The sequence below is a fragment of the Rhinoraja longicauda genome, chromosome 34 (assembly GCF_053455715.1).
Source record: "Rhinoraja longicauda isolate Sanriku21f chromosome 34, sRhiLon1.1, whole genome shotgun sequence".
Classification (NCBI taxonomy): Eukaryota; Metazoa; Chordata; class Chondrichthyes; order Rajiformes; family Arhynchobatidae; genus Rhinoraja; species Rhinoraja longicauda.
Window position 1 is genome coordinate 17,104,744 of NC_135986.1, and position 22,801 is coordinate 17,127,544.

At 50.4% G+C, this 22,801-nt stretch overlaps 1 protein-coding gene across 1 annotated transcript in view; it reads left to right on the forward strand.

Annotated features, from left to right (window-relative positions):
• Positions 1-22,801, forward strand: part of LOC144609613 (pyruvate carboxylase, mitochondrial-like) — a 328,348-nt gene that overhangs the window by 115,215 nt on the left and 190,332 nt on the right. The window contains exon 7 of the mRNA XM_078428112.1: positions 261-412. Coding sequence (XP_078284238.1) covers positions 261-412 — 152 coding nt within the window. The remainder of the gene's footprint in view (positions 1-260; positions 413-22,801) is intronic.

Consider the following 22,801-nt stretch of genomic DNA (forward strand, 5'->3'; position numbering starts at 1 on the left):
CCACAGATTCACAACTCTCTGACTGAAAAAGTTTTTCCTCATCTCCGCTCTAAATGGCCTACCCCTTATTTTTCATCTGTGGCCCCTGGTTCTGGACTCCCCCAACATTGGGAACATGTTTCCTGCCTCTAACGTGTCCAACCCCTTAATAATCTGATACGTTTCGATAAGATCCCCTCTCATCCTTCTAAATTCCAGTGTATACTTTGGCCACTGCCCGCTGTACCTGCGTGACTGGGGCTTTGCTTTCCCTCTTTCAGGTGACCATTATGGCAACGTGATCCACCTGTATGAGAGAGACTGCTCCATCCAGCGTCGACACCAGAAGGTGGTGGAGATCGCCCCCGCGGCTCAACTGAACCAGCAGCTGAGAGACCAGCTCACCTCCGACGCCATCAAACTGGCCCGACGGGTAAGGTTCCACTGGTGCTTGGATGAGGATGTCGCCAGTACTGGCAGGCCTGAGCTTCTGGGAGAGGCCGGGCAGGCTCGGAGTTTATTCCCAGAAGCGCAGGACGATCAGGGGTGATCTCACAGAGGTGTCTCAGATCACGAGAGGAATGGATCGGCTAGGTGCAGAGTGTGTAGGAAGGAACTAGGAAGGAAGAAAGGGCGGCACGGTGGCGCAGCGGTAGAGTTGCTGCCTTACAGCGAATGCAGCGCCGGAGACCCGGGTTCGATCCTGACTACGGGCGCCGTCTGTACGGAGTTTGTACGTTCTCCCCGTGACCTGCTTAGGGTTTTCTCCGAGATCTTCGGTTTCCTCCCACACTCCAAAGACGTGCAGGTTTGCAGGTTAATTGACTGGGTAAATGTAAAAGTTGTCCCTAGTGTGTGTAGGATAGTGTTAATGTGCGGGGATCGCTGGGCGGCGCGGACTCGGTGGGCCGAAGGGCCTGTTTCCGCGCTGTATCTCTAAATCTAAACAAAATCCCAAAAAAACTGCAGATGCCGGTTTAAATTGAAGATAGATTCACTGGAGTTTCGAAGGATGAGAGGGGATCTTCTAGAGACGTACAAACTTCTAAAAGGACTGGACAAGCTATATGCAGGAAAAATGCTCCCAATGTTGGGGGAGTCCAGAACCAGGGGGGGCCACACAGTCTTAGAATAAAGGGGAGGCCATTTAAAACTGAGGTGAGAAGGAACTTTTCCACCCAGAGAGTTGTGAATTTGTGGAATTCTCTGCCACAGAGGGCAGTGGAGGCCAAATCACTGGATGGATTTAAGAGAGAGTTAGATAGAGCTCTGGGGGCTAGTGAAATCAAGGGATATGGGGAGAAGGCAGGCACGGGTTATTGATTGTGGACGATCAGCCATGATCACAATGAATGGCGGTGCGTACAGGCTCGAAGGGCCGAATGGCCTCCTCCTGCACCTATTTTCTATGTTTCTATAGACACAAATTGCTGGAGTAACCCAGCAGGACAAGCAGCATGTCTGGAGAGAAGGAATGGGTGGCATTTCGGGTCGAGTCGGTCTGAAGAAGGATCTCGACCTGAAACGCCACCCATTCCTTCTCTCCAGAGATGCTGCCTGTCCCGCTGAGTTACTCCAGCATTTTGTGTCTACCTTTGAGTAGATGCACAAAGTCTTTTACCCAGAGTTTGGGAATCAAGAACCAGAGGACATACAGTGGGTTTAAGGTGAGAGGGGAAATGTGACTACCTTAGACGGAGGTAGTTGAGGGTTGCTTTATCTCTAATCTAACCTAAAACCAGGGGACATAGGTTTAAGGTGAGGGGGGAAGGACGTAAGAGGAACCTGAGGGGCAGCTTTTTCACACAGAGGCAGGTTGGTGCATGGAACAAGCTGCCAGAGGAGGTAATTGAGGCAGGGTCTATTGCAACGTTTAAAAGACATTTGCACAGGTACATGGATAGGAAATGTTTAGAGGGTTATGGACCAAATATGGGCTCATGGGGCATCTTGGTCAGCATGTCCAAGTTAGGCCGAAGGACCTGATTTCATGCTGAATGACTCTTTAGACTTCAGACATACAGCGTGGAAACAGGCCCTTCGGCCCACCGGGTCTGCACCGACCAGCGATCCCCGCACACTAACACCATCCTGCACACATTAGGGACAATTTTACATTCATACCCAGCCAATGAACCTGCAAACCTGCAAGTCTTTGGAGTGTGGGAGATCTCGGAGTAAACCCACGCATGTCACGGGGAGAACGTACAAACTCGATAGGCGGCACGGTGGCGCGGCGGTAGAGTTGCTGCCTTACAGCGAATGCAGCGCCGGAGACTCAGGTTCGATCCCGACTACGAGCGCCGTCTGTACGGAGTTTGTACGTTCTCCCCGTCACCTGCGTGGGTTTTCTCCGAGATCTTCGGTTTCCTCCCACACTCCAAAGACGTACAGGTATGTAGGTTAATTGACTGGGTAAATGTAAAAATTGTGCCTAGTGTGTGTAGGATAGTGTTAATGTACAGGGATCGCTGGGCGGCGCGGACCCGGTGGGCCGAAGGGCCTGTTTCCGCGCTGTATCTCTAAATCTATCTCTAATTCTAAATCAAACTCCGTACAGATAGCGCCCGTAGTCGGGATCGAACCGGGTCTCTGGCGCTGTAAGGCATTAGCTCTACCGCTGCGCCACCTTGCCACCCCAGTGTATAAAATCCTGCGGGAAATAGATCGGATAAACGCACAGAGTCTTTTGCGTAGAGTAGGGGTATCAAGAACTGGAGGACATAGGTTTAAGGTGAGAGGGGAAAGATTTAATAGGATCCTGGGGGCCGCCTTTTCAATCAGAGGGTGGTGGGTGTATGGAATGAGTGGCCAGAGAAGGTCATTGAGATAGGTTCTGCAGCAACATTTAACAGACATTTGGACAGGTACATGGGCAGGAAAGGTTTAGAGATAGATGGGCCAAACACGGGCAGGTGGGACTACTGTAGATGAGACATGTTGGTCGGTGTGGGCAAGTTGGGCCGAAGGGCCTGTTTCCATGTTGTATATGGTAGGCACAAAATGCTGGAGTGACTCAGCGGGTCAGGCAGCATCTCGGGAGAGAGGGAATAGGTGACAATAGACAATAAACAATAGGTGCAGGAGTAGGCCATTCGGCCCTTTGAGTCAATGTGATCATGGCTGATCATTCTCAATCAGTACCCCGTTCCTGCCTTCTCCCCATACCCCCTGACTCCGCTATCCTTAAGAGCTCTATCTAGTTCTCTCCTGAATGTGACGTTTCGGGTCGAGACCCTCTTCAGTGTTGTATGATGGATGAATCCTGGGTTTCTGGCGCAGTGAGGCAATGGCTCTACCAGTGTGCCAGCGTGCCACCCTAGTGGTCTGTGGAGTCCAGTTGCTGGGGTAGGATTACACCTGTGCAGGTTGGTTCACAAACCTGATGGTTGGAGGAAAATAGCTGTTCCCGAGCAATAACTTGATCTTAAATTGCTGGAGTAACTCGGGAGAACGTGGGGAGAGGTGGTGTGGCCTCTGTACCTCCTGCCCGACGGTGGCAGTGAGAAGAGGGCACGTCCTGTACGGTGGGGATCCTGGATGGTAGATGCCGCCTTCTCGAGGCAGCGCCCGATGCCGATGTTTTTGACCATGGGGTGGGCAGTGCCCATGATGGACCGGGCTGAGTCCATCACTCTCTACAGTCTGGTGCGTTTCTGTGTGTTGCAATTCCCGAGCAAGGCCGCGATGCAACCACTCGCGATACTTTCCACAGTGTATCTTTAGTTTAGTTTAGTTTAGAGATACAGCGCGGAAACAGGCCCCTTCAGCCCACCGACCAACGATCCCGGCACATTAACACCATCCTACACACACTAGGGACAATTTTTACATTTATACCAAGCCAATTAACCTACAAACCTGCGCGTCTTTGGAGTGTGGGAGGAAACCGAAGGTCTCGGAGAAAACCCACGCAGGTCACGGGGAGAACGTACAAACTCCGTACAGACGGCGCCCGTAGTCGGGATGGAACCCGGGTCTCCAGCGCTGCATTCGCTGTAAGGCGGCAACTCTACCGCTGCGCCACCGTGCCACCCATCTCTACAGGTGTGTAGGGTGTTCAGCAACTTGACGCATCTTTTTAACCTTGAGGCACCTGCAACTACTTTATTCAGCAGTTCTCTGCTTGGTGTCATTAGACTTTACAGACGATGGCGCGTAAACAGGCTCTTCACCGAGTGCGCTCCGCCCAGCGTTCCCGGTACACTAGCACTATCCTACACACACTCGGGACAATTTTGAAATGTTTTACCGAAGCCACTTAACCAACAAACCCATGCGTCTTTGGAGTACGGGAGGAAACCGGAGCACCCGGAGAAAACCCACGCGGTCACAGGGAGAACGCACAAACTCCATACAGACAGCATCCATTGTCACGATCGAACCCGGGTCTCTGGAACTGTGTGAGGCAGCAACTCTGCTGCTGCCAATATTTGAGCCTGAGCTACATTTAGGCTGAATATCTTCTGCCAGAGACCTACAGAGATAGAGTGTTCAAACAGTCCCTTGGGACCATCACGCCTGCCCCATCCTTCACTAATCCAACGCCAACCCTCTGTAGGAGGGAATTGTGTGCTATGTTGTGCGATACCCCTACCCAATAGCTGACGTTACTCAGATAGGCACAGACACCAAATGAAACAACTCGTAGATCAGTGATGAGTCGATCGAATTATTAAAGACCTTATCAATGCACATTGGAAAACGGTCTGAGGAGACCCAAACTGCTTCAACAATACAAAATAACGATAGCATTTTTATATGCACATGACACAATGGTGTAAGAAAGTAACTGCAGATGCTGGTACAAATCGAAGGTATTTATTTCACAAAATGCTGGAGTAACTCAGCAGGTCAGGCAGCATCTCAGGAGAGAGGGAATGGGTGACGTTTCAGGTCGAGACCCTTCTTCAGACTGAGTTGAGACAATGGTGACTTGTGGGGTTGAAATAAACCATTAATCAATGTCTCTGTCACCTTCCATCTTTGTCTTTCCCAAGAATTAACTTTTGGTCATAAGGTCATGCAGTCAAAGGAACAGCAGTAGAATTAGGCCATTCGGCCCATCAAGTGTCTACTCCGCCGTTCAATTATGGCTGATCTATCTCTCTCTCCTAACCCCATTCTCCTGCCTTCTCCCCATAACCCCTGACACCCGCACTAATCAAGAATCTATCCATCTCTGCCTGAAAAATATCCACTGACTTGGCCTCCACAGCTGTCTGTGGCAAAGAATTCCACAGATTCACCACCCTCTGACTAAAGAAATTTCTCCTCGTCTCCTTCCCAAATAAAGTCCTTTAACCTTATTTTCTCATTGTTTCGAAAATCTCTCTCCCATATATCCAACAAATAGATACCACAAATGTCAATGTCCCCACAGGGAGAATTTGTTAAAGGAGATCATTTGTCAACCTTTAGTAGACTTGCCTCCTAAGCACAGTTAACAAAGAGCTGCTGTGATCTCAAGATTACAGCAGATAAGAACCGAGACAACTATCCCCCATAGACAACAAAATGCTGGAGTAACTCAGCAGGACAAATGCTGCCTGTCCCGCTGAGTTACTCTAGCATTTTGTGTCCATCTTCAATTTAAACTAGCATCTGCAGTTCCTTCCTACACAAGGACTATCCAACCATCAGTTGGTTGGAATCTGCTTTCCAGCAATGTTTTAGATGTTCTTATTTGAACTACACACTATGTTGGGCATTGCCCCTCAAAGTGCAATTTACAACAGCCAATTAACCCTTCTTCAGACGGGTCTCGACCCGAAACGTCACCCATTCCTTCTCTCCAGAGATGCTGCCTGTCCCAATGAGCTACTCCAGCATTTTGTGTCTATCTTCAGTTTAAACCAGCATCTGCAGTTCCTTCCTACAAAATCCCTATCTCTGTGTTTCCCTCTCCCTCGACTCTCAGTCTGAAGAAGGGTTTCGACCCGAAACGTCACCTATTCCTTCTCTCCAGAGATACTGCCCGTCCCACTGTTATTCCAGCATTTTGTGTCTATCTTCGGTTTAAACCAGCATCTGCAGTTCCGTCCTAAAAAATCCTTGTCTCTAAATCCTATCTCCCTCTCGTTTGACGCTCAGTCTGAAGAAAGGTCTCGACCCGAAACGTCACCCGTTCCTTCTCTCCAGAGATGCTGCCTGCCCTGCTGAGTTACTCCGGCATTTTGTGTCCATCTTCGGTGTAAACATCAGTCACCCGTTTAGACTTAGAAACAGGCCCTTCGGCCCATCGAGTCTGCGCCGACCAGCGATCGCATCGTACACGAGCACTATCCTACACGAGGGACAATTCAACACATTTGTTAAGCAGCATTTGCAGATCCTGGTTTATCCACCAGAGATAAGATCATACGATAGCTCCTCTGTGGTGCAGTAATTAGAGGGGTTATTGTTTGAGCAGGCTTTGGTACTAGTTAGGGCACAGGGTCACAGTGGTACAGTGATAGAGTTGCTGCCTTGCAGCGCCAGAGGCCTGGGTTCGATCCCAACTATGGGTGCTGTCTGTACAGAGTTTGTACGTTCTCCTTGTGACAGCGTTCTCCTTGTGATGCTCCGGTTACCTCCCATTCTCCAAAGAAGCACAGGTTTGTCGGTTAATGAATGAATGAATGAATGAATGAATGAATGAATGAATGAATGGGTTTATTGGCCAAGTATGTGCACACACAAGGAATGTGCCTTGGTGCTCCGCTCACAAATGACAACACAAACATACAGTTAACAATTAAGAATAAAGCTTAATTGCACTTTGGTTCGGTGGGCCGAACGGCCTGTCAAAGTCTAAAGTCTGAAAATAAACTAAGAGAGCCATTGGCCTTTGGCTTGGACAAATTAGAAGTTTGCCCAAAAGGTATCGGGTGAAGCAAATATGGGTGACAATCACGTGATGTGTGCCAACAGTCCGAGTTGTGAGTGGATAGAGTCAGGCAGTGTCATGGAGGGAGACACAAAATGCTGGAGTAACTCAGTGGGTCAGGCAGCATCTGTGGAGAACATGGATAGGCGACGTTTCACAGAGTGCTGGAGTAACTCAGCGGGTCAGGCAGCATCTGTGGAGAACATGGATAGGTGACATTTCACAGAGTGCTGGAGTAACTCAGCGGGTCAGGCAGCATCTGTGGAGAACATGGATAGGTGACGTTTCACAGAGTGCTGGAGTAACTCAGCGGGTCAGGCAGCATCTGTGGAGAACATGGATAGGCGACGTTTTGGGTCGGACCCTTCTTCAGACCAACTACCTTGTTTCACCTCCATGTTTCAGGAAGGTGTTTGGTTTATAATTTACTTCTTTTTTTTTTTTTTTACTATAATTTTATTTAGTTTATGTAGTTTATTTTTAGTTTATTCTGTTTATTTTTAGTGATACAGCATGGAAACAGGCCCTTCGGCCCACCAGGTTCACCCAGACTGTCGAGCACCCACCCGTTCACCACCAATGTCCCAGCTACACTAGTCCCACTTGCCTGCGCTTGGTCCATATCCCTCCAAACCTGTCCTATCCCTGTACCTGTCCAACTGTTTCTTAAGCGATGGGATAGTCCCAGCATCAACTACCTCCTCTAGTTCTTTGTTGTCCCATTTTCACATCGAGTCCCCACACTCTGAGGATAATTCACCGTGGGCCTATTAACCGACAGACCCGCACGTCCTTGGGATGTGCGAGGAAACCGGAGCACTCGGAGGGAACCCACCAGGTCGCAGGGAGAAGGTGCAAACTCCACATAGACACAGATAGCAGCCGGGATCAGGATGGAACCCGGGTCTCTGGCGCTGTGAGGCAACAGCTCGACCCGCTGCGCCACTGTGATTGTTGAGTATACACAAGACAAAGATTCACAGAGTTTTGGATAGTGTCATTGAATCATAGATTGATAGTGTGGAAGCAGGCCCTTCAGCCCAACTCATCCACACCGGCCAACAATGTCCCAGCTACACTAGTCCCACTTGCCTGCGCTTGGACAATATCCCTCCAAACTTGTCCTATCCATGCACCTGTCCAACTGTTTCTTAAGCGATGTGATAGTCCCAGCCTCAACTACCTCCTCTGGCAGCTCGTTCCATACACCCACCACCCTCTGTGCGAATAAGTTATCCCTCGGATTCCGATTAAATCTTTTCCCCTTCACCTTGAATCTATGTCCTCTGGTCCTCGATTCCCCTACTCTGGGTAAAAGACTCTGTGCATCTATTCCTCTCATGATCTTATACACCTCTATAAGATCTCCCCTCATCCTCCTTCGCTCCATGGAATAAAGACCCAGCCTGCTCAACCTCTCCCTACAGCTCACACCCTCTAGTCCTGGCAACATCCTCGTAAATCTTTCCTGAACCCTTTCAAGCTTGACAACATCTTTCCTATAACACGGTGGCCAGAACTGAACACTATACTTTAAATGCGGTCTCACCAACGTCTTGTACAACTGCAACATGACCTCCCAACTTCTATACTCAATACTCTGACTGATGAAGGCCACAGTGCCAAAAGCCTTTTTGACCACTGCCACCCAGTTTTGTGATGTTGAAGAAGTCAATGGATGTAGGGTTAGTGAGGCAGCCATTTTGAATCTTGCTCAATCCATATCTGAAGTAGTAAGAATCTTGTTCCCAGGCGGCAAATCAACAACCAGAGTGTATAAGCTTTGAGGTGAGAGGGCAAAGTTTCACAAATTCATAAATTCATGTGATCGGAGCAGAATTAGGCCATTTGGCTCTAGTGAGTCGTGTGCGTCTACCCGATCTATTCCTCTCACGATTCTATAAGATCACCCCTCATCCTCCTGTGCTCCAAGGAATAGAGTCCCAGCCTGCTCAACCTCTCCCTGTAGCTCAGGCCGTCTAGTCCTGGCAACATCCTCGTAAATCTTCTCTGCTTGGCAACATCCAGCTTGACAACATCTTTCCTATAACGCGGCGCCCAGAACTGAACACAATAGCTTCAAGGTTCATGGCTCATCTTCTGGAACGGCTTAAACATCACCTCTTGACATTGTTGCCAACTTAATTCACTTGCTGCAAGGAGCTTGTTTACATTCCCACTCTGTGCATCCCATCAGGCTGAAGGGCCGAACTTGTATCAGTCAAGAGTCTAAGAGCCGGGAGTGTTTAGTTGTCGTAGGGACTGAGAAGGGAACAATTAAATTCTCCCTTGCTGCGACTTAGGGCGACATATTGATGTTATTCCCCATTCATCCTGTGTCTGTGCTGTGGACGGTCTTAAGGTCGTAAGTGATAGGAGCAGAATAAGGCCATTCGGCCCATCAGGTCTACGCCATTCAATCATGGCTGATCTATCTCTCCCTCCAAACCCCATTCTCCCCATAACCCCTGACACCCGTACTAATTAAGAATCTATCTATCTCTGCCCTTAAATATGTCCACTGACTTGGCCTCCACAGCCGTCTGTGTCAATGAATTCCACAGATTCACCACCCTCTGACTAAAGAAATTCCTCCTCATCTACTTGCTGAAGGTACGTCCTTTAATTCTGAGGCTGTGGCCTCTGGTCCGAGACTCTCCCACTAGTGGAAACATCCTCTCCACCTTCCCCTTACCCATGTCTAAAGGAGGTAGCGGCTCTACCAGCTGTGCCACCGTGGCGGGACCAGTCATTCTTGGCATCGCTCGGGTTTTAGACAATAGACAACAGACAATAGGTGCAGGAGGAGGCCATTCGGCCCTTCGAGCCAGCACCGCCATTCACCGTGATCATGGCTGATCATCCACAATCAGTACCCCGTTCCTGCCTTCTCCCCATACCCCCTGACTCCGCTATCCTTAAGAGCTCTATCTAACTCTCTCTTGAAAGCATCCAGAGAATTGGCCTCCACTGTCTTCTGAGGCAGAGAGTTCCACAGCTTCACAACTCTCTGAGGGAAAAAGTTTTTCCTCGTCTCCGTTCTTAATGGCCTGCCCTTATTCTTAAACTTTGGCCCCTGGTTCGGGACTCCCCCAACATCGGGAACATGTTTCCTGCCTCTAGACTGTCCAATCCCTTAATGATCTTATACGTTTCAATAAGATCCCCTCTCATCCTTCTAAATTCCAGTGTATATAAGCCCAGTCGCTCCAGTCTTTCAACGTACGACAGTCCCGCCATTCCGGGAATTAACCTGGTGAACCTACGCTGCACGCCCTCAATAGCAAGAATGTCCTTCCTCAAGTTTGGAGACCAAAACTGCACACAGTACTCCAGGTGCGGTCTCACTAGGGCCCTGTACAACTGCAGAAGGACCTCTTTGCTCCTATACTCAACTCCCCTCGTTATGAAGGCCAACATTCCATTGGCTTTCTTCACTGCCTGCTGTACCTGCATGCTTCCTTTCAGTGAATGATGCACTAGGACACCCAGATCTCGTTTTGCGTTCCAAAATCCAGCATGGGCTCATAAAGTCGCAAACAATCTTGTTTGCTTTCACACGGTTGTCAGGGAGGGGTGGTGGAAGTGATAACACTGGCCACAGTGGTCATTGACGTTCCTCGCATGTATAACGGCAGTAAGAGGCTGGATGGCAGTGTGGTCTCATTAACTCTGTGCCACCGAGCCCTCCCATTCAACAACACGAGTCAGCAGACTGGATTTACTGGATAATCCGAGCAAATTAATACAAAGCTGCTGATTGATTGAAATTGGCTCCTGCTCTGAATAACTTTGTTTGTGGGGAACACATTCTAACTCGTCCATTCTGCTGCAGCCTGGTTTTCACCAGATCATCATCGGGGATAGGACCAGAATTAGGCCATTCGGCCCATCAAGTCTACTCCGCCATTCAATCTTGGCTGATCTGTCTCTCCCTCCCAACCCCATTCTCTGCCGCGTCGCATAACGCCTGACACCCGAACTAATCACGAATCTGTCAATCTCTGCCTTAAAAACATCCACTGACTTTCACTCCACAGCCTTCTGTCAATGAATTCCACAGATTCACCACCAACTAAAGAAATTCCTCCTCATCTCCTTTCTCACGGTACGTCATTTTATTCTGAGGCTGTGGCCTCTGGTCCTAGACTCACTCTCCCAGCAGTGGATACATCCTCTCCACATCCACTCTTTTCAGGCCTTTCACTAAGGCGTGTATTTGTTGGAGTTAGGGTTGTCAACTGTCCCGTATTAGCCGGAACATCCCGTATTTTGGGCTAAATTGGTTTGTCCCATGTCCTCTGGTCCTCGATTTCCCTACTCTGGGTAAAAGACTGTGCATCTATTCCTCTCATAGATTATTAAGGGATTGGACACGCTAGAGGCAGGAAACATGTTCCCGATGTTGGGGGAGTCCTGAACCAGGGGCCACAGTTTAAGAACAAGGGGTAGGCCGTTTAGAACGGAGGTGAGGAAAAACATTTTCAGTCAAAGAGTTGTGAAGCTGTGGAATTCTCTGCCTCAGAAGGCAGTGGAGGCCAATTCCCTGGGTGCTTTCAAGAGAGAGTTAGATCGAGCTCTTAATGATAGCGGAGTCAAGGGATATGGGGAGAAGGCAGGAACGGGGTACTGATTGTGGATGATCAGCCATGATCACGGTGAATGGCGATGCTGGCCCGCATGGCCTGCTCCTGCACCTATTGTCTGTTGTCTATTGTCTGTTGACAGATTTAGCAGGATATGGGCCAAATGCAGGCGGCTGGGACTAGTGTAGATGGGACATGTTGGTCGGTGTGGGCAAGTTGGGCCGAAGGGCCTGTTTCCACACTGTATCACTTAATGACTCTGTCTCTGTGGCTGTGGGATAAACAATGCTGTCTCTGTCTCACCACAGCCCAAAGCGCTGTGTTTGAGCCAATCCCTAAGTGCTTTGTCCTGTGACTCAGAGAACACGTCTTAATTTCAGCTAACAGGCCAATAACATCCTGGCTGGCAAGTATTTTCCAATCTCACAAGTTCACAAGTTATAGCAGTAGAATTAGGACATCCGGCCCATCGAGTCCACCCCGCCATTCAATCACGGCTGATCTCTGCCTCCTAATCCCATTCTCCCGCCTTCTCCCCGTATCCCTTGACACACGTTCTAATCAAGAATTTGTCTATCTCTGCCTTAAAAATATCCACTGACTTGGCCCCCACAGCCCTCTGTGGCAATGTGTTCCACAGATTCACCACCCTCTGCCTAAAGAAGTTCCTCCTCACCTTTCTAAAAGAGCGCCCTTTAATTCTGAGGCTGTGCCCTCTGGTCCTAGACTCTCCCACTAGTGGAAACATCCTCTCCACATCCACTCTATCCAGGCCTTTCATTATTCCGTACGTTTCAATGAGGTCCCCCCTCGACCTTCTAAGCCCCAGCGAGTGCAGGCCCAGTGCCGACAAACGCTCATCACACGCTAACCCATGTGCATTTCTCCCTTGCTGTGTGAGAGTTGAGATTGAGCTGCAAAAGTGCAGAGGAAATGTACAATGTTGGTAGCCGAGGACTCGAGGGCCTGAGCTATAGGGAGAGGTTGAGCAGGCTGGGAGTGCAGGAAGCTGAGGGGCGATCTTACAGAGCTGTGTAAAATCATGAGGGGATACAGATAGGGTGAACACACGACTTTTACCCAGGGCAAGGGGAATCAAACAGCTCGGGTTGCCAACTATCTCACTCCCAAATAAGGGACAAGGTGACGTCACTGCCCCGCGCCCCACGTGACCTCACCCAGCCCGCGGCCACGTGCTCCCGCTCCACCAATGGAGGCCGACCGGGTCAGGAGGCAGGTTGCTACGCAACCTCCGTTAGGCGGCGCCCGGGCCTCCAGACCCCTGGACCTACACTGTCCGGACCTATACTGTCTGGACCTACAGCGTCCGGGCCTACAGCGTCCGGACTTACAGCGTCCGGGCCTACAGCGTCCAGACCTACACTGTCCAGACCTACAGCGTCCGGGCCTACAGCGTCCGGGCCTACAGCGTCCGGGCCTACACTGTCCAGACCTACAGCGTCCGGGCCTACAGCGTCCAGACCTACACTGTCCAGACCTACAGCGTCCGGGCCTACAGCGTCTAGACCTACACTGTCCAGACCTACAGCGTCCAGGCCTACAGTATGCGGGCCTACAACGTCCGGACCTACAGCGCCCCCCGGGCCTAATATGGGACAAGAGTGGTGGGACAAACCAATTTAGCCCAAAATACAAGATGTCCAGGCTAATACGGGACAGTTGACAACCCTCCAGACAGCATACATTTATGGTGAGAATCTGGGGGACACCTTATTTCACTCAGAGGGTGGTGGGTATGTAGAACAAGCTGCCAGAGAATGTAGTTGAGGTGGATACAATAGCAGCATTTAAAATACATTTGGACAGCTACATGAATAGGAAAGGTTTAGAGGGATGTGGGCCAAGTAGGACTAGTATAGATGGGACATCTTGGTCAACCTGGACAAGATGGGCCAATGGGCCTGTTTCCATGCAGTGTGACCCTTTGACCTTAAGACGCAAACTCAAAACTATGAACAGACTTAGTTGGATTCTGAACATAGACACAGAATGCTGGAGTAACTCAGCGGGTCAGGCAGCATCCCTGAACATGGATAGGTGACGATTCGGGTCGGGACCCTTCTTCAGACCCTTTTCCCCTCGTTGGTCCATCTACAAACTGCTTCATAGGCCTCCCCTGAACACACCTTAAGACCATAAGGGTCCTGACCCGAAACGTCACCTATCCATTTTCTTCTGAGGTGCTGCCTGACCCGCTGAGTTACCCCAGCCATTTGCGTCTATCTTCGGTGTGAACCAGAATTTGCAGTTCCTTCCTACACAAAGAACTGCAGATGCAAGTTAAGACACGAAAGGAGACAGAGTGCTGGAGTAACTCAGCGGGTCAGTCAACATCTCTCGAGAACATGATGGCGTCTCGGGTTGTGAAGTCTGAGGAAAGGGTCTAGACCCGAAATGTTCGTCTATCCATGTTCACCAGAGACGCTGCCTGACCCGCTGAGTTACTCCAGCACTTTGGGGCCAAATGTGATGGTGTTTAGGCAGGAACTTTCAAAAGCTGGTCGGGGAAGGTAGCTGCAGGTAACGGGATGTCTGGTAAGTGGGAGGCTTTTAAACATGAGATAGCGAGCGTTCAGGGCCAGCATGTTCTTGTTTGAATGAAGGGCAAGTCTGGTGGGAGTAGTGAACCCTGGATGACAAGAGATGTTGACACTGGTCAAGAAAATGGAGGCACGGGTGGGTCAGGTATAAACCAGTATCTGCAGTTCATTTTTAGTTTAATTTAGTTTAGTTCAGAGATACTGCCTAGAAAGGAAAGATGTTGTCAAGCTGGAAAGGGCACAGTGAAGATTTACGAGGATGTTGCCGGGACTAGAGGGCCTGAGCTACAGGGAGAGGTTGAGCAGGCTGGGTCTCTATTCCTTGGAGCGCAGGAGGATGAGGGGTGATCTTATAGAGGTGTACAAATTCATGAGAGGAATAGATCGGGTAGACGCACAAGAGTCTCTTGCCCAGAGTAGGGCCAGAGAGCATATGTTCAAGGTGAAGGGGAAAAGATTTAATAGGAATCTAGGAGGTAACTCTTTCACACAGAGGGTGGTGGGTGTATGGAACGAGCTGCCAGAGGAAGTACGTGAGGCAGGGACCATCCCAACATTTAAGAAGCAGTTAGACAGATACATGGATAGGACAGGTTTGGAGGGATATGTACCAGACATGGGCAGGTGGGAGTGGTGTAACTGGGACATGTGGGCAAGTTAGGCCGAAAGGCCTGTTTCCTAGCTGTATCAATCTATGACTCTAAGCAGGCCCTCTGGCCCACCGAGCCCACGCCGACCAACAATCACCCCCGTACACGAGTTTTATCCTGCTCACTTGAGTTAATTTACCTACAAACCTGCAAGTCTTTGGAGTGTGGGAGGAAACCGGAGCACCCGGAGAAAACCCACACGGTCACGGGGAGAACGTGCAAAGTCTGTACAGACAGCGTTCACGGTCAGGATGGAACCCGGGTCTCTGGCGCTGCGAGGCAGTGACTTCGCCGTGTCACCGTGCCTCCCAATTTGTGTCAGAAGGAAGACACAAAATACTGGAGTGACTTTCGGTGAGTTACTCCAGCACTTTATGTCTATCTTCATTGCAAACCGTAAAAGATTATTAAGGGGTTGGACACGTTAGAGGCAGGAAACGTGGTCCCAATGTTGGGGGAGTCCAGAACCAGGGGCCACAGTTTAAGAATAAGGGGTAGGCCATTTAGAACGGAGATGAGGAAAAACGTTTTCAGTCAGAGAGTTGTGAATCTGTGGAATTCTCTGCCTCAGAAGGCAGTGGAGGCCAATTCTCTGAGTGCATTCAAGAGAGAGCTAGATAGAGCTCTTAAGGATAGCGGAGTCAGGGGGTATGGGGAGAAGGCAGGAACGGGGTACTGATTGAGAATGATCAGCCATGATCACATTGAATGGCGGTGCTGGCTCGAAGGGCTGAATGGCCTCCTCCTGCACCTATTATCTATTGTCTATCTGCAGTTCCTTCCTACACATTTATAACATTATCGTTTGGCTTCTGCTTTCTTCACGACTTTGCTGCCGACTGCCATGTGATCCTGTATTTTTCACTGCTAAGAGGCCTGGCTGTGATTTTGCTTGGTCCTCTTATCCCAGATTGCTTAACGACAGGAGAAATTTCTCCCATCGATTACTTTCATATTCTCAAAATCCCCCTCAGTCTTCTGCACAGCAGAGAATATGATCCTCAATGACTTGATGTTTTCTCCTACCATGAGCCAGGGAACTGCATTAGTGTCCTGGAGAACCTGCATTATATTCCTTTCAAAGCCAGTTGATCTTTGTTGAGCTGACACGATGAAATATATGCAGTAACCTGAGCTTTGCAAAGCTGCTGCAAAGCTTCCTCCAGATTCGAACAATACTGGGTGAATCATGAAGTCGTACAGCTTGGAAACAGGCCTTTCGGCACAACGGCCCACGGACAGGTACATTAGGGTTGCCAACTGTCCCGTATTAGCCGGGACATCCCGTATTTTGGGCTAAATTGCTTTGTCCCGTACAGAACCGCCCTTGTCCCGTATTAGGCCCAGACGGCGCTATAGGCCCGGACACTGTATACCTGGACACTGTAGGCCCGGACTCTGTAGTGCCGGACACTGTAGGCCCGGACACTGTAGGCCCGGACACTGTAGGCCCGGACACTGTAGGCCCGGACACTGTAGACCCGGACACTGTAGGCCCGGACACTGTAGGCCCGGACACTGTAGGCGCGGACACTGTAGGCCCGGACACTGTAGGCCCGGACACTGTAGGCCCAGACGGCGCTGTAGGCCCGGACACTGTAAGCCCGGACACTGTAGGCCTGGACACTGTAGGCCCGGACACTGTAGGCCCAGACACTGCATGTCTGGACACTGTATACCTGGACACTGTAGGCCCGGACTCTGTAGTGCCGGACACTGTAGGCCCGGACACAGTAGGCGCGGACACTGTAGGCCCGGACACTGTAGGCCCGGACACTGTAGGCCCAGACGGCGCTGTAGGCCCGGACACTGTAAGCCCGGACACTGTAGGCCCGGACACTATAGACCCGGACACTGTAGGCCTGGACACTGTAGGCCCGGACACTGTAGGCCCGGACACTGTAGGCCAGGACACTGTAGGCCCGGACACGGTAGGCCCTGACTCTGTATGCTTTGACACTATAGGCCCGGACACTGCAGCCCAGGGGCCGCTGTAGTCCCGGACAGTGTAGGCTCGGACGCCGTCTAACGGAAGTTGCCTAGCAACCCGCCACCTGGCCCGGGTGGCCGCCATTAGTGGAGCGGGAGCACGTGGCCGCTGGCTGGTTGAGGTCACGTGGAGCACGGGGCGCTGACGTCACCTTGTCCCTTATTTGAGAGTGACGAAGTTGGCAACCCTAAGGGACATGGATATGAAAGGTTTAGAGGGGTATTGGTCAATTACAGGCAAACGGGACTAGCTTAGATGCTGAGCAAGTTGCCCGGTGGCGCAGCGGTAGAGTTGCTGCCTTACAGCGAATGCAGCGCCGGAGACTCAGGTTCGATCCTGACTACGGGCGCCGTCTGTACGGATTTTGTACGTTCTCCCCGTGACCTGCGTGGGTTTTCTCCGAGATCTTCGGTTTCCTCCCACACTCCAAAGACGTGCAGGTTTGTAGGTTAATTGACTGGGTAAATGTAAAAATTGTCCCTAGTGTGTGTAGGATAGTGTTAGTGTGCGGGGATCGCTGGGCGGCGCGGACTCGGTGGGCCGAAGGGCCTGTTTCCGCGCTGTATCTCTAAAGTAAAATCTAATCCCATTTGCCTGTATTGGACCCATATCCCTATAACTCTTTCACATCCATGTACCTGTCCAGATTTCTTGTTATAGTACCCACGTGCAAAAGTTGTCCGTCAGAAAAACCGTGAACAATCTGGTTTGCGTGCTAGTCTGCTTAGTTTAGTTTAAGGTAGACACAAAATGCTGGAGTAACTCAGCGGGTCAGGCAGCATCTCAGAAGAGAAGGAATGGGTGACATTTCCGGTCGAGACCCTTCTTGAGCCTGAAGAAGGGTCTTGACCCGAAACGTCACCCATTCCTTCTCTCCCGAGATGCTGCCTGACCCGCTGAGTTACTCCAGCATTTTGTGTCTACCTTCGATTTGAACCAGCATCTGCAGTTGTTTTCCTACACTTTAGTTTAGTTGGGAGATACAGCGTTGGAACAGTCCTAGAGAGCTGCTTCATTACTGCCTCATTAGTTTAGTTTAGTTCAGAGATACTGCTTGGAAACAGGCCCCCCGGCCCACTGAGATCGACCAGCGATCCTCGCACACTCACACTATCCCAGACACACTGGGGACAAGTTACATTCCTACCAAGGCAATTAACGTACAGGTGCTCCTCAACTTATGAGGGTGACGATCCGAGGAACCCATGGCAAACCGAAAATATCGTCGGTGGAAATGCTTTTAATGCACCTGATCACGTGGCCGGAGGCGAGCTGCGGCTCGCTGCCTCTTGCCCAGTGTTTGTACCATCGTAAAGTCGAAACCTGGTAAGCCTGGGAGCACCTGAGTGAACCTGCACGTCTGTGGAGTGTGGGAGCAAACCGAAGATCTCGCAGAAAGCCCACGCAAGTCATGGGGAGAACGTACAAAATCCGTACAGACAGCACCCGCGGTCGGGATGGAACCCGGGTCTCTGGCGCTGTATGCGCTGCAAGGCAGCAACTCTACCGCTGATGCGCCACCGTGCCGCCTCAATATGTCAAGTCATATTAGACAATAGGTGCAGGAGGAGGCCATTCGGCCCTTCGAGCCAGCACCGCATTCAATGTGATCATGGCTGAACATTCATAATCAGTACCCCGTTCCTGCCCTCTCCCCATACCCCCTGACTCCGCTATCATTAAGAGCCTATCTAACTCTCTTGAAAGCATCCAGAGAATTGGCCTCCACTGCCTTCTGAGGCAGAGAATTCCACAGATTTACAACTCTCTGACTGAAAAAGTTTTTCCTCAGCTCCATTCTAAATGGCCTACCCCTTATTCTTAAACTGTGGCCCCTGGTTCTGGACTCCCCCAACATCGGGAACATGTTTCCTGCCTCTAACGTGTCTAATCCCTTAATAATCTTATATGTTTCAATAAGATCCCCTCTCATCCTTCTAAATTCCAGTGTATACAAGCCCAGTCGCTCCAGTCTTTCAACGTAGGACAGTCCCGCCATTCCGGGAATTAACCTAGTGAACCTACGCTGCACCCCCTCAATAGCAAGAATGTCCTTCCTCAAATTTGGAGACCAATACTGCACACAGTACTCCAGGTGCGGTCTCACTAGGGCCCTGTACAACTGCAATATGTACAACTGTACATATTGTGCATGAGTTGTAGATCATACAGTGTGGAAACAGGCGCTTCAGCGCGCCCCATCCATCTCGACCAAGATGCCCGATCTAAGCTTGCCTGCGTGTGGCCCCATTATCTCTAAAAGGTTCCTGTCCATTGTAGTTGTCCAAACGACCTGAAGAAGGGTGGCACAGAGTGAATAAGGAATAGGTGACCTTTCGGGTCGGGACCCTTCTACAGTCTGGGTTTCGGCCCAAAACGTCACCTGTTCCTTTTCCCCAGAGATGCTGCCTGACCTGTGGATTTACTCCAGCATTTTGTCTCTCCTGCTCCAAATGTACATGCCTCGACTACCTCCTCCGGCAGCTTGTTCCATGTACAAACCACCCTCTGTGTGGAAAAGTTGCCCCTCAAGCTCCTATTAAATCTTTCCTCTCTCACCTTAATCCTGTGCCCTCTAGTTCTTGATTTCCCTACTCTGGGTAAAAGACTTTGCGTTCACCCTATCTATTCCCTGCATGACCTTAACTCTGTGCCCTTTTGCATTTGATTATCTCCATCCTGGGAAAAAGGTTCTGACTGTCTACCTAATCTATATCTCTCATACTTTTATATACTTCTGAGTGGTGGAAATGCCCCTGTGTGTAGGGAGTGGATAAGAAAGTAGGAAAACATAGAACTCGTGTGAACGGGCGATCAATGGTTGGCGTGGACTTAGTTTGCGATGAGACCTGTTTGCATCCTGCATCTTTCGATCTATCACGGATGTACACTGATCAGCCAAAACATTATGACCACTGACAGGCGGTGAATAACATTGATTATCTTGTTACAATGGCACCTGTCAAGGGGTGGGATATATTAGGCAGCAAGTGAACAGTCAGTTCTTGAAGTTGATGTATTGGATGCAGGAGAAATGGGCAGGAGTAAAGACCTGAGCGACTTTGACAAGGGCCAAATTGTTCTGGCCAGACGACTGGGTCAGAGCATCTCTGAAACGGCAAGGCTTGTGGGGTGCTCCCGGTCAGCAGTGGTGAGTACCGACCGACAGTGGTCCGAGGAGGGACAAACAACAAACCGGCGACAGGCAGGGTGTTGGTCGCCCAAGGCTCATCGATGCGCGAGGGCAACGAAGGCTATCCCGTCTGGTCCAAACCGACAGAAGGTCGACTGTGGCACAAGTCACGGGAAATGTTAATGGTGGTCACGGGAGGAATGTGTCACAATACACAGTGCATCGCACCCTGCTGCGTATGGGGCTGCACACGGAGGACCAACAGCATAGTAGGCAGGTGGTCATAATGTTTTGGCTCATCAGGTCATAATGGTTTGGCTGATCGGTGTAGATGAATTACCTTACAGCGCCAGAGATCCGGGTTCAATCCTGACCCCGGGTGCCGTCTGTACGGAGTTTGTACGTTCTCCCCGTGACCTGCGTGGGTTTTCTCCGGATGCGCAGGTTTCCTCCCACACTCCAAAAGACGCGCAGGTTTGTAGGTTGATTGGCTTCAGTAAAAATCGTAAATTGTCCCCATTGTGTGTGGGATGGTGTTAGTGTGCGGGGATCGCTGGTCGGTGCGGACTCGGTGGGCCGATAGGCCCGTTTCCTGCGCTGTATCTCTGAACTAAAGTAAACGGTGGCAAAGCCACCAAGGAGAAGATTGAAAACAACCATTGAACTCAAACTGTGAGGCAGCCACTCAGCCAGGATTGCCACAGTGCTGCATTCATGATATTAATGGGTCGTAAGTAGGTCATTTGCTCAGAAAAAGAGTATAATCCATTATCTGGAACAAGCTGCCAGAGGAAGCTCGAGCAGCGGATGTAGCTACGACTTTCAAAAGACATTGGAACAGATTGGACGGGTGGCACATTGGCACAGCATGTAGAGCTGCTGCCTCACAGTGCCAATGCCGTGGTTCGATCCTTAACCTTGGGACCACGTGGGGTTTCTTCCGGGTGCTCCGGTTTTCCTCCCATATCCCAAAGACGTGCGGGTTTGCAAGTTAATCAGCCCTTTGTGAAATTGTCCCCTTGATGGATCGGGACTGCTTGCGAAAGTGGGATAACATGGAACCAGAGTGAACAGGTGTTTGATGGTCAGCACGATGGGCTGAATGGCCTGCTTCAAGAGAGAGCTAGATAGAGCTCTTAAGGATAGGGGGTATGGGGAGAAGGCAGGAACGGGGTACTGATTGAGAATGATCAGCCATGATCACATTGAATGGCGGTGCGTACAGGCTCGAAGGGCCGAATGGCCTCCTCCTGCACCTATTGTCTATTGTCTATTGTCTATTGTCTTCCATGCTGTTTGGATGGATAGGAAAGCTTTCGAGAGTTATAGAAACATAGAAACATCGACAGTAGGTGCAGGAGGAGGCCATTTGGCACTTCGAGCCAGCACCGCCATTCATTGTGATCATGGCTGATCATCCACAATCAGTAACCCGTGCCTGCCTTCTCCCCATATCCCTTGATTCCACTAGCCCCTAGAGCTCTATCTAACTCTCTCTTAAATCTATCCAGTGAATTGGCCTCCACTGCCTTCTGTGGCAGAGAATTCTACAAATTCATAACTCTCTGGGTGAAAAACTCAGTTTTAAATGGCCTCCCCTTTATTCTTGGACTGGGGCCCCTGGTACTGGATATGGGCCAAACGCCGGAAAATGTCTCTTTTGTTTTAGTTTAGAGATACAGCTCGGAAATGGACCCTTTTCCGAGCCGACCCCGTACACTAACACCATCCCACTCACGAGGGACAATTTGCAATTTATACTGAAGCCAATTAACCTACAAACCTGTATGTCTTTGGAGTGTGGGGGGAAACCGGAGCACCCGGAGAAAACCCACGCTGTCACAGGGAGAACGTACAAACACCTTACAGACAGTGCCCATAATCAAGTAGTGTAAGAAAATAACTGCAGATGCTGGTACAAATCGAAGGTATTCATTCACAAAATGCTGGAGTAACTCAGCAGGTCAGGCAGCATCTCAGGAGAGAAGGAATGGGTAACGTTGCGGGTCGAGACCCTTCTTCAGACTGATGTCATGGGGGCGGGACAAAGAAAGGATATAGGTGGAGACAGGAAGATAGAGGGAGATCTGGGAAAGGGGAGGGGAAGAGAGGGACAGAGGAACTATCTAAAGTTGGAGAAGTCAATGTTCATACCAAGGGGCTGCAAGCTGCCCAGGCGAAATATGAGGTGCTGTTCCTCCAATTTGCGGTGGGCCTCACTATGGCACTGGAGGAGGCCCATGACAGAAAGGTCAGACTGGGAATGGGAGTGGGAGGGGGAGTTGAAGTGCTCAGCCACTGGGAGATCAGATTGGCTAACGCGGACTAAGCGCAGGTGTTGAGCAAAGCAATCGCTGAGCCTGCGTTTGGTCTCGCCGATGTAAATAAGTTGACATCTGGAACAGCGGATACAGTAGATGAGGTTGGAGGAGGTGCAGGTGAACCTCTGTCTCACCTGGAAAGACTGTTTGGGTCCTTGGATGGAGTTGAGGGGGGTGTTAAAGGGACAGGTGTTGGATCTTGCCCATAATCAAGATCGAGCCTGGGCCTCTGCCACTGTAAGGCAGCAACTCTACCGCTGCACCACAGAGCTGCCTCAGGCCAGTCGGACTAGCTTAGAATACCAAATTGGTCAGCGTGGACAAGGTGGGCCGAAGGGCCTGTTTCCCTGCTGTACTTGGGCACCATGTTATAGGAAAGAAGTTATGAAGATGGAAAGGGTGCAGGGAACATTCATAAGGATGTTGCCAGGACTAGAGGGTGTGAGCTACAGGAAGAGGTCGAGCAGACTGGGTCTCTATTCCCTGGAGCGCAGGAGGATGAGGGGGTGATCTTATAGAGGTGCACAAAATCACGTCAATAGGATTGGGTGGACTCACAGAGTCTCTCACCCAGAGTGGGGGAATCGAGAACAAGTGGGGCATAGGCTTAAGGTGATGGGGGAAAGATTTTATAGGAATCTGAGGGGTAACGTCTTCACACAGAGGGTGGAGGGGGTATGAAACGAGCTGCCGGAGGAGGTAGTTTAAGAGAT